At 38.8% G+C, this 12,440-nt stretch overlaps 1 protein-coding gene across 11 annotated transcripts in view; it reads right to left on the bottom strand.

Annotated features, from left to right (window-relative positions):
* The window catches only part of CADPS2 (calcium dependent secretion activator 2), a 326,390-nt gene that overhangs the window by 169,487 nt on the left and 144,463 nt on the right, over window positions 1-12,440 (bottom strand). For all 11 annotated transcript variants that reach the window (XM_060777737.2, XM_060777739.2, XM_060777738.2 and 8 more), the window contains exon 8: window positions 10,026-10,165. In XM_060777737.2, the coding sequence (XP_060633720.2) occupies window positions 10,026-10,165 (140 nt within the window). The remainder of the gene's footprint in view (window positions 1-10,025; window positions 10,166-12,440) is intronic.

The following is a 12,440-nucleotide window of genomic DNA, read 5'->3' as shown; positions in this document are numbered from 1 at the left end:
CAGCTGTGGATATCAGATCGGCCCCCTCCCTCCTAACATTTCAAAAAAAGTTAAAACGGCTTTTCAAGCAAGCATTTACAAATGCATGTAACAGACAAATGTAGATCTACGGAACGACTTTTTAAGTCTTTAAAAGAAATCCGAAAGGCCTCTCAGCCGAGGCACCCCCAGCGGGACGTCCCGTTGGGCATTCAGAAAACACGTCCTCCTCTACAGATTCTTTTACAGTCCCAGCGCGTGACAGCACACCTTGAGATAATTTATTACCCTGGCTTATAAAGTACTGGAACATTCTAACACTCTTTGCTTCTTATTACAGTTTTTATAAAAGTGAATTAAAATAACTCTAACTGCTCAAAAATTGTTTGAGGGAAAAAGAGTTATTATTGCAATCTTTATTCATCTATGGAGTTTCAGGGCAGTGGTATCATTAAGCAAGCATTCTTTGATCGTTTTTTTCCCTTCAAAAACAAACTGCTTCAGTTAATGATCACAACCAATAGCCCATGCACAGTCGGGGTGTTTGCCCCCATGACGTTAGCAAGGATAAACACTTCACATTGTTCATTGATCCTATGATTGATTCTAAATCTAATGTAGTGATCCATTATACGAAGCAATTAACATAAATCTCATTGAAACTGAAAGAACCTTTACATGTTTATCCCTGTTCTGGACTTCAGTCCGGCTCAACTGTGGTTAAGCAAAGTTGAGCCTGGGTTTTATTTCTTGGCTGCTTCACAAATATTTCAGATTAATTACTTTCAAATGATTTCAAAGTGATGGCTCAGTTAGTAATATCTCTTTGGGCAATTAAATGCTTCTCAGCTTTCCTTTGCAATTAAAATGGCTGAAACATAGAAAGGTCTCTAAGATCCCCTTACCAGCAATTATTGCAGTAATCATTAAAACCAAGCTTGCTGTTTTAATCTGTGTTCTCATGATCTAACAGCAGGGAGCACACTTTTGTTTCTTTCTTTTCTAACCATTCTTCATTTAACCCCATCATCATTATCCAACCAGTCATTAATGTAATTTTTGTGTGTCACTTGCTACACAGTTCATCTTTTTTCCTTCCCGCCTCCACCATCTCTATTCATTTTTTGGTGAAATGAAGAGCAAACAAATACGTTGAGGCTGAATAGCCATCACAATTTGCAACGCAAAATTAAAAATTAACATAATTTGATTCCCATCACAGTTATGAAATCGATGAGCATAATATAATATCAGTATGTGCAAGAGCCAGATCTGTTAATTAAGCCAAACCATTCCTATTCCCATAATGGGATGCGACATATGAAATACTAACATGAAGAGAAAGAGTAGAATAAGAACATTTTGTAAATTATTTCACATCAATAAGAAAGCCAGCAGAAAATGCAGCTTTAGCAATTTACCATTTTTTAAAAAATGACTTTTCAAATTGTTTTCAAGGTTATTGATTGTTATGATGATTTTGATATTTTGTTGTTTATTTGTTTTCATGATATCTGTTAGATGCCTTGAAGACATATTTTTAGCTGAAAGGGGGAATAGCAATAAAAGACACTCCTCTTTTTTCACACAAGAAGGATGCCTCCATTGAAAAAAAAAGACTACCCTTACCCACTCTGCTTTTAACAGCTTTTAAATCAATTCATAAATTACTCAATAATATAATCAGCTAACTTATTATTAAATTAAATGACATCCTTCCTAAGAAGAGTTTTAGTTTGTGCAAAGACTTCATGGAAGACCCATCAATAACCATAATCTAAATTGATATTACAACTACAGAAGAAGAAATTAAAAGATTCTATGCTGGAGTCCTAGAGAAAACTGATCGTAAACCAAAAAGGACGTATAATAATAATAATAACAATAATATTAATGATGATGATGATGATACAGGTAAAGGTAGGTAAAGGTTTTCCCTTGACATTAAGTCCAGTCGTATCCAACTCTGGGGGTTGGTGCTCATCTCCATTTCTAAGCCAAAGAGCTGGCGTTGCCCATAGACACCTCCAAGGTCATGTGGCCAGCATGACTGCATGGAGTGCTGTTACTTTCCCATTGTAGTGGTACCTATTGATCTACTCATATTTGCATCTTTCCGAACTGCTAGGTTGGCAGAAGCTGGGGCTAATAGTGGGAGCTCACACTGCTCCCTGGATTCAAATCTGCGACCTTTTGATCAGCAAGTTCAGCAGCTCAGGGGTTTTACCCACTGTGCCACCGGGGGCTCCTAATAATAATGATAATGATACTTTATTTATAACCCACCCTATCTCCCCTAGGAGACTCAGGGTAGTTAATCATAGCTGATTAGAAGGAAAAAGTAGGAAAGAGCAGAATCAAAAATAGTAGGAAAATGTCACCTGGGATCAAGAAATAAACTAGAAGAGTTACTGAATGAATTTTGGAAAACCACCAGTTTTATCATAAATACGTTCTTCAAGCAACCAAAGAAGTAACTGTATATATGGATATCACCTGATGGGCAATAAAGAAATTGATTATACTAAATAATTGGAAGTAGAAAATGAGGAGACACAATTTTCCTTGCAAAAACTAGACCAGGAGTATATTGTGACACAGACTATAAACCAACACTAACCAATCCTAAAAATACAACCTGAAGAACATGCCTGCAAAATTTCAAGATAATCTAAAAATAAATTTGTGCTATTAAGATGAATTGAGCCAGAGAAAGAAGAACTGTGGACTGAAGCCAAGTACATTCTCAGGGGAAAATTCAAAAAGACACTACCTGCAGCCAACAAAAGAGAGAAGTCTCAATGGATGACAGATCATAGAATAATAGAATCATAGATTTGGAAGAGATCTTGTGGTCCATCCAGTCCAACCCCCTGCCAAAAAGCAGGAAAATTGCATGAAATGAAATTCTTCAAGTAGTTGGGAACAGAGGAGAAGCAAAAGTAAAGCACAGAAATAGAGATGCAACTGTTTGGGGACTTATACACAGGGACAAGGAGAACTACTGTAATAAACAGACGGCAACAATAAAAAGGAAGCGCAAGGAACCCATTTCACAAGATTAGATAAATCAAAGGGAAATTTAAATTAAGAGCAGGGATTCCCTATGACCAGCAGAGAAACACATTACATGACCAAATAGAAATAAAAAGCCAATGGAAGCAATGCAGAGAAGAATTATTTAAAAGAGATGAAAGAATGACAGATTAAATCCAGGAAGAATCATATGAAGATGAACCCACACTTTGAGAAAGTGGAGTGGAAGTTGCACTCAGATCACTTGGGAGAAAAACAATTCATCATGAGGAGAGCATATCATACAGCTGTTTTAAGCTACAGATGGAATGCTCTAAAGCAGTGGTTCTCAACCTGGGGTCCCCAGATGTTTTTGGCCTACAACTCCCAGAAATCCCAGCTAGTTTACCAGCTGTTAGGATTTCTGGGAGTTGTAGGCCAAAAACATCTGGGGACCCCAGGTTGAGAACCACTGCTCTAAAGCATATAAAACAAAATTAACCTGTGCTTTTGATTCATTAAAAACTATTGTGCCATTGCGCCTGGGGGCTATAGATCTTAGTGAAAGAAATATGGACGTGGCATCTTTTCCCCAGGGGATTGCTTCTTCCTCTCCTTTAGAGAACTGGAACTCTCAAGCATCAAGACACTATAGATAACTCGAAATAGGCTTTTTGTTCACAATGAGTTATCTTTCTTAGGGATAAACTTGATATTCAAAAGGGGGTAAAGAAAATGTACATTACAGTCTCTGAAGTCTTGGGTCCAAGGAGTTTTCCAGCTGAGAAGCTTTCCAAGTTCCCTCTTTCTCAATGGCTGTGAATGCCTGAACATTCACAACCCCAGTCCAATAGCCTATATTTGAAGGCACAAAGTCTTCCTCTTGACGCCAAAGGACTGGTTTGAAGGCGCTTAAGATTCCGCAACATCGTACAGGTGAGCTGGATATGAAGAATGAATCTTAAGAGTACAAACTTAAGAATTGGTGATGAGAGATGACTTGACTGAGGGCTTTAGAACCAAGTCTTTCTCATGTCCATCTGCTGAGTTGTCTGATGGTAGAATGAAAAGAAAGCACTGCCCTCTTCCCCAGGAAGGGGCGGAGCCAAACAATTGAGCAGGGGGAGTATTCAACCGGTGCAAAACAACATTGATTGACAGTGATAGATAACCAAACAATTTAGCTATACATTCACATACAAGCGGGGCCAGACGCGCCGTCACAACTATCGATTGTGTAGATCAGAGGTCCTCAAACTAAGGCCTGAGGGCTGGATACGGCTCTCCAAGGTCATTTACCTGGCCCTCGCTCAGGGTCAACCTATGTCTGAAACAACTTGAAAGCACACAACAAAAACAATCCTATCTCATCAGCCAAAAGCAGGCCCACACTTCCCATTGAAATACTAATAAGTTTCTATTTGTTAAAATTGTTCTTCATTTTAATTATTGTATTGGTTTTAAATGTTTTTGCACTACAAATAAGATATGTGTAGTGTGTATAGGAATTCATTCATGTTTTTTTTCAAATTATAATCCGGCCCTCCAACAGTTTGAGGGCCTGTGACCTGGCCCTCTGTTTAAAAAGTCTGAGGACCCTGGTGTAGATCATGCATAAACTTTATTTAGAAAAGGAGACCACCATAAGGACACACTATGGAGAAAATGAATGGCTTACTCAGGGTAAAAAGTTACTATTAGGTTGCTGTGAGTTTTCTTGGCTTTATGGCCATGTTCCAGAAGCATTCTCTCCTGACGTTTCATCCACATCTATGGCAGGCGTCCTCAGAGGTTGTGAGGTCTGTTGGAAACTAGGCAAGCGGAGTTTATATATCTGCAGAATATCCAGAGTGGGAGAAAGAACTCTTGTCTGCTTGAGGCAAGTGTGGACGTTGCAATTGGCCAGCTTGATTAGCATTGAATAACATTGCAGTTTCAAAGCCTGGCTGCTTCCTGCCTGGGATAATCCTTTTTTGGGGAGGTGTTAGCTGGCCCTGATTGTTTCCAATCTGCGATTCTCCTGTTTCCTGAGTGTTGTTCTTTATTTAGAGTTTTTTTTTTTAAAAAAACTGGTAGCCACATTTTGTTCATTTTCATAGTTTCCTCCTAGCTGGCCCTCATTGTTTCCTATTCTTTTGTTTTCTGAGTGTTGTTCTTTATTTACTGTCCTGACTTTAGAGTTTTTTTTAATACTGGTAGCCAGATTTTGTTCATTTTCATGGTTTCCTCCTTTCTGTTGATATTGTCCACATACATGAGGATTTCAATGGTTTCTCTGTGTAGCTTGACATTGTGGTTGTTGCAACATTCACACTTGCCTCAAACAGACAAGGTTCTTTCTCCTACCCTGGACATTCCACAGATATAAAAACTCCACTTGCCTAGTTTCCAACAAACCTCACAACCTCTGAAGATGCCTGCCACAGATGTGGCTGAAATGTCAGGATAGAATGCTTCTGGAACATGGCCATACAGCTCGGAAAACTCACAGCAACCCAGTGATTCTGACCATGAAAGCCTTCGACAATACATGGTTACTATTAGGCCAGAATGACAAAGAAATGTAATGGTTTCCAAATGGAAAAGTGATCATTGTGTTCGAACATATCATACATAAAACAGGATTAGACTTGAAGGTGGGAGGCATGAAAATTGAAGGAAGGAACATCAACAATTTAAGATTATGCAGAAGACACCATGCAGATATCAGAAAAGAGCAAACACTTTGAATTAGTATTGAAGAAAGTCAAGGCAGAAAATGCAATGGAATGTTTACAGTTAAACTCCAAGAAAACAAAATATATGGTCACAGATGATTTGCAGGCATTTCAATTAGATGATGAAGACATTGAAATAATTCAAGTTTTCCTATGCCATCATTCAATTTATTTTGTTCAGCGTTCAGGCTCTGATGCTAAAAAACCAAGAATGTACTGGGAGGAACTAAAAAGTTTACGCATTGCTTTCTAGTTTATCTTGCCATCGATGCCATTTCCATGTTAATAACAGTGTTTTAAAGTGTAACTTGATAAAGCAATGCTTATATTTAGCCACTAGGTTATGCTCAAGTACAGCTTATCTGCTCAAATCTATTTCCCACATAGAAATTTCTCAAGGCAGGTATTTGTTCAAGTCAAGATGCACATGAAAACACTCTTTAGAAGAAACTCTTATAAAAGAGTGCTTTTGTATGTGTGTCTTCAAGTCGGCAGTTGATTTATTCATTTCATTGGATTTCCTTACACAATTAGTAGTTAGAGGTGTTTTTGCCAAGACCTTTCTCTGAAATATAATCTAATGGACCATCCAAGGACTAAAGCTCATTCTCAGTTCTTGTGGGTTTTTTCGGGCTATATGGCCATGTTCTAGAGGCATTTCTCCTGACGTTTCGCCTGCATCTATGGCAAGCATCCTCAGAGGGTCTGTTGCAATTAGTACAATGGGTTTATATATCTGTGGAATGGTTGGGGTGGGGCAAGGAGCTCTTCCCTGCTGCAGTTAGGTGTGAATGTTAGCTAATCACCTTCATTAGCATTTGAAGGCCTGCCTGAGTCTGGGAAAATCTGTTGCTGGGAGTTGTTAATCTGTGCCTGGTTTCTTCTTCTCTGATGTTTAGCTGTTAAAATTTTAGAGTTTTTTAAAACTGGTAGCCAGATTTTGTTCATTTTCATGGTTTCTTCCTTTCTGTTGAAATTGTCCACATGCTTGTGGATTTCAATGGCTTCTCTGTGTAGTCTGACATGGTGGTTGTTGGTGTGGTCCAGCATTTCTGTGTTCTCAAATAATATGCTGTGTCCAGGCTGGTTCATCAGTTTTAAAAAACTCTAAAATTTTAACAGCTAAACATCAGAGAAGAAGAAACCAGGCACAGATTAACAACTCCCAGCAACAGATTTTCCCAGACTCAGGCAGGCCTTCAAATGCTAATGAAGGTGATTAGCTAACATTCACACCTAACTGCAGCAGGGAAGAGCTCCTTGCCCCACCCCAACCATTCCACAGATATATAAACCCATTGTACTAATTGCAACAGACCCTCTGAGGATGCTTGCCATAGATGCAGGCGAAACGTCAGGAGAAATGCCTCTAGAACATGGCCATATAGCCCGAAAAAACCCACAAGAACTGAGTGATTCCGGCCATGAAAGCCTTCGACAATACAAAGCTCATTCTGCTTAGCTTTCCAAGATTAGAGAGGATTTCATGCTGATCTTAGTCAACAACCAATACACTGCAATTATCAATCAGAATCCAAAAGTATTAAATAACACATCAGAAAAATATGAGCTTGGCCATAAGCCAGACAGGGTAATTTAATTGAAATGTAGATTTAGGTGGGAGTTTTGACTTTCAATCAGTTAAAACAGATATTTTAGTGTACCATACTGTGGACACGGGGATCCATGTTATTTAGAGTAGGGATGGACAACAGTGGTAGGGGACAATTTTAATACAGTGCTCCAATTTCAGCTACAAATTGTTTAAAATCATATGCAGGAGTGATCTGAGGGGTAAGTTGAGGGCATAGACAAATCTGCCTTTTTCAGAGGTACCTGGGGCTTATGCTTTGCATTTTAGGTGGAATTTCTTTGGACCAGGGAAAAATAATGGGGTAAAGTCTTAATGGGGCTTCTAGAGGACCTGGGGGCACAAAAATGTGATTTCAGCATAGGTTGTGTTTTCCCACTTCTGTCTTACTGATGCAAACCTTACACTCAACAAAAGCCAAGCAAAACAAAAAAGGGTTTCTGATCGCTATGCTTTGAAACCGAAGCAGTTCAAACTCAGGCAACAGTAACAGGGGATTACATGAAAAAAATATACAGAGGTGTTGGCCAATAAGTTAAAAAAAACATTATTCAGGGATATGCTGGTAGGCAATAATGATATTGCTGATTGGCCACTAAGTGGTAAAAGAAGCAGCAGCTTGTATCCTAAACACATGTGTACAGTTGTTTATTATTATAATTATAATTATTATTATTAGTATTAGTATTATATTTATACCCTGCTTGATCTCTCTCGAAGGCACATAAAGCGGCTTAACATAAAAGCATCAGCATAATAATTTAAAAATATACAAATATATGAGCATTGAAACAGGATGAAATATAACCAGTATTAAACATTTTCTAGTTAAAAACGATTAAAACACATTCAAAATTAAAAACCACAGCCAGTATCTGCCAGAGATCACCTGATGAACCAACCTGGACACAACATATTATTTGAGAACACAGAAATGTTGGACCACTCCAACAACCACCATGTCAGACTACACAGAGAAGCCATTGAAATCCACAAGCATGTGGACAATTTCAACAGAAAGGAGGAAACCATAAAAATGAACAGAATTTGGCTACCAGTATTAAAAAAACTCTAAAATTAGAACAGCACAACAGAGAGGAAACAAACAAGGACATCGAATCACCTCTCAACAAAAGATTGCTCCAGGCACTGCCAGGCAATCAAATGCTAATCAAGGTAGTCAGTTGAAACATTCACATCTACCTCCAACAGACAAGAGTCCTTTGTCCCACCCTGGTCATTCCACAGATATATAAACCCCCTTTTCCTAGTTCCAACAGACCTCACTACCTCCGAGGATGCTTGCCATAGATGCAGGTGAGATGTCAGGAGAAAATGTCTCTAGAAAATGGCCATATAGCCCAAAAAAACCCTACAACAACCCACTATTGATGTTTCTTATAGTTGGGTGACTTCAAACATATTCTGAATTCTGGCAGTTTTGTTGGAACAACTTTTTTAGAAGATGTTTGTCATTGTCTTCTTAAGAAGTTGAGAGAGTGTGATCTGCCCAAGGTCACCCTGCTGGTTTCTGTGGCTGAGCAGGGATTCAAACCCTCATCTTCCATAGTCCTGGTCTAACATTCAGTTCTGGTTCTCTCTGAAGATTATCACATTTTAATATTGTATCCAGCTACCATGGATGACTTGCCATAGAGGTACTCTTTCAATTTTTTTCAGTAAGGAAACATAAGAAGTTTTGAAAGGTGCTAGAAAATTGGAGACCCATGCACCGCAGGCAGAACAGTTAAGACCTAATAATCTAAAACCACAATCTTTGCTTGTCGCTCAAAGAAAATATTTTTTCATAAATTTTTAAAAGTCCTGCCATAAATTATGCATACTGTGACCTTTTCGTTTTGCTACACATGGAACTGTTTGTTCCTTCCCAGCCAGAGTTTTATTACCATTTTCCATTAAGGCATTCATACCGAAATGCAGCAAATAGTAGCTCAGGATATCTGTCTTTGTGGCAGGGACCGGGATCCACTTATTGAGCTCCAGACCATGGAAATAAATTAGGCAGCCTCTATATTCCTTATGGATCATCCATGGAAAACAAGTCTGGGCAAACTGGGTGATCCTCAATGCCTTCAAAATGTCCTTTTTGTGTCCAAAGAAAAATGTATGTGAATTGTCTCTTGAAGCAAACACGAACCTTTAGCTGAGTCACAGGGGACTCTTGCATTCTTTTGACATGGAAAATACAGCTTTTAAAAGGGACTTCTGTTGGTTTGTTTTGGCAATTTTCAGCAGTCTGTATACCTCCAAAGGGTCTCTAGGAAGAGAATTGCTCCCCAGTTGCCCACTCAAATGTAAAGTAAGGAAGGATGATTAGAACTCAATTTCACACAAGTTTAAAAAATGGTAATAGGAAACAACAGGCAGGCTGAGGGATTTGGGAGATTCTGGGGAAGTAACATTTCCAAGCTGTGTCGAAGCCACAGTGCTAATATTCAAGAGCGTATGTTATGGAGGAAAAATTACAACACATCCAACAGCCTTGCTTGCATTCATTTTCTCTTCTTGATTTTTTATTTTCAACTGAGAGCAGAACACTGTGTTTCAAGCTTCAACATTCATTTTCTTTACATAATGCTCTGATTTAATCTTCCCATGCTTACATTGCCACTTTATTTTTCCTTCCATTTCTACTTCAGAATGCATAATATGAGACTACATTGGCATTTTAAAAATTCAATTTTGCATCACTTAACACTCACCCACAATGCTTCATGTGTGGCGGCTTATCCATCCTCACGGCTAGTTTTATCCTCAGGTCTGAATCTTGGCTGTTCTTAGGGACTATCATTTTATGGAGATCAGGTGACTTGGAGCTGTTTGAAGTTGGGTACAACACTACCTGTAAAAGATACAACACATACTCTTTATCACACCAAGACGTTTCTAAACAAGTTATATTACTGGCAAGGAGGAAGCCATCCATGTTGCTGTTTCGTACTTGAAAGAGGATTATAGAAGATATGAGCAACAAGTTAAAAGACTCCCATTTCATTGCCACATATAAAGCTTCGAAGCAGACAAGTCTATTTTCCAACAAACTGTATTTTAGATTATAAGGAGCTCTGGTTCTCCACCAAGCTACTTCATTCTGAATTCAATGCTTCAAGATGCACTGCAAGAATTGACAGCTGAAAAATGCCCCTTTAGTGATGCAAGCTCCTAGAGTTGAATTCTACTCAGGATTCTTCTGCCCTGCTAACACTTGTCAATAATGAAACTGCTACAGATCTTCAAGCTAGAGCTGACCTTCTATACTCATGGATTCTGTATCCTCAGCTTGAAACATCCATGGCTTGAAAATATTTTTAGTCCAAATGCAAACCTTGATTTTGCAATGTTTATATAAAGGATCCACATATTTTGATATTTACAGAAGGTCCTGGAACCAAACTGCAGAGGACACTAAGAAGCCACTGTATACTATAACTTCTTATATGCCACATAGGGATCTTGTGGTGAAGAACAGATTATAAACTTTCTAAATAAATTGAGAGCCAAGGTGGTGGAACTCTTAAGAGTACAGGGACTTGGGAGATCTATGTTCAAATGATGTGACAACATGTGTACCAACCCTGTGTAATAACTAAACTGCAGACTTGGGGAGGGTGGCAGAGTTTGGTTTAAGAAGCAAAGAAGTAGAGAGACAAAATGATATATATGGCTGTAGTTTCGTCAAACACAAAACTTAATATTTTGTCTAGTTAGTGCTTTCATTATTTTACTTGTTTTTCTACCCAATGAAGCCCCAAATATATTTGCATGGTTGCCATGTTAAACAGAGTGTGCAGTTTAACAAGTGTTTTTATATGGCATTTGTGCACAAGCTGGCTAGACTAGGAATAAATATGTAGTGTTATAAACAATAATGAAAAAAAGAGTCCATCTTAATAGTTCCCTTTTCAAGTGCACAGTGAACCACAGCTTTTTGTTTGTTTTGTTTTCTCAATATTAAGAATATTGCAGATCAAGCATTATAATTAAGATTTTTTTTTGTGTCAGGAGCGACTTGAGAAACTGCAAGTTGCTTCTGGTGTGAGAGAATTGGCCATCTGCAAGGGAATGCCTGGATGCTTTACCATCCTGTGGGAGGCTTCTTTCATGTTCCTGCATGAGAAACTGAAGCTGACAGACAGGAGCTACAACACTCCCTATTGTAAGAGTGGATTAATTTTTTTTGTCGCGTCAGGAGTGACTTGAGAAACTGCAAGTTGCTTCTGGTGTGAGAGAATTGGCCGTTTGCAAGGACGTTGCCCAGGGGATGCCCAGATGATTTTGATGTTTTTATCATCCTTGTGGGAGGCTTCTCTCATATCCCCGCATGAAGAGCTGGAGCTGATAGAGGGAGCTCATCCGCCTCTCCCTGGATTCGAACCTGCGACCTGTCGGTCTTCAGTCCTGCCGGCACAGGGGTTTAACCCACTGTGCCACCGGGGGCTCCTAGTGGATTAGTGTATTGTTAGCACAAGGGTTTAACCCATTGCGCCACCAGGGGCTCCATTAAGATACTGAGTCAATGTCAAGAAACCACTCTTTTGTCATACAGACTGAGGACCTAATGTCAACGTAAATACACATAGCAAAAAGGTAATTTTAGCAGAAGGTATGTTAACGGCACCCCATGCAGTCATGCTGGCCACATGAACTTCGCAGCGTCTACAGACAAAGCTGGCTATTCGACTTAGAAATGGAGATGAGCAACACCCCTCAGAGTCAGACATGAGTAGACTTGATGTCAAGGAGAACCCTTTACCTTTACTTATGTTAAGTCCATAGAGGTGATTTACCTTTTTTAAAGCAGCCACTCCTTTAATCAACATTGGCTCCGCTGGTTTCAGTAAGGAGGTTTTGCGTTATTTGTTTGATATAAATAACTTTAACACCATATGAATTCAAATAAGTAGGTTCAATTTGCTCAGATGCTTGTATACCTGCACTCTTTCTATTTTAAAACTTTGTAGGATTTGGAGATTTTTTTTTATTCTATCCCAAAGGACAGATGAAATGAAAGAATATTATCCACACTACATCCATTGTTAAACTAGCTGGGTGCTTAAAAACTTGTTTTATGTCTAGATAAAAGGAGAAACTTGCAGAGTTTCAGATACTTCCAGAGT

This window comes from Anolis sagrei, chromosome 5 (assembly GCF_037176765.1).
Source record: "Anolis sagrei isolate rAnoSag1 chromosome 5, rAnoSag1.mat, whole genome shotgun sequence".
Lineage (NCBI taxonomy): Eukaryota > Metazoa > Chordata > Lepidosauria > Squamata > Dactyloidae > Anolis > Anolis sagrei.
Note: the sequence above shows the minus strand (reverse complement) of the source record. Positions and strands in the feature narration are given on the sequence as shown.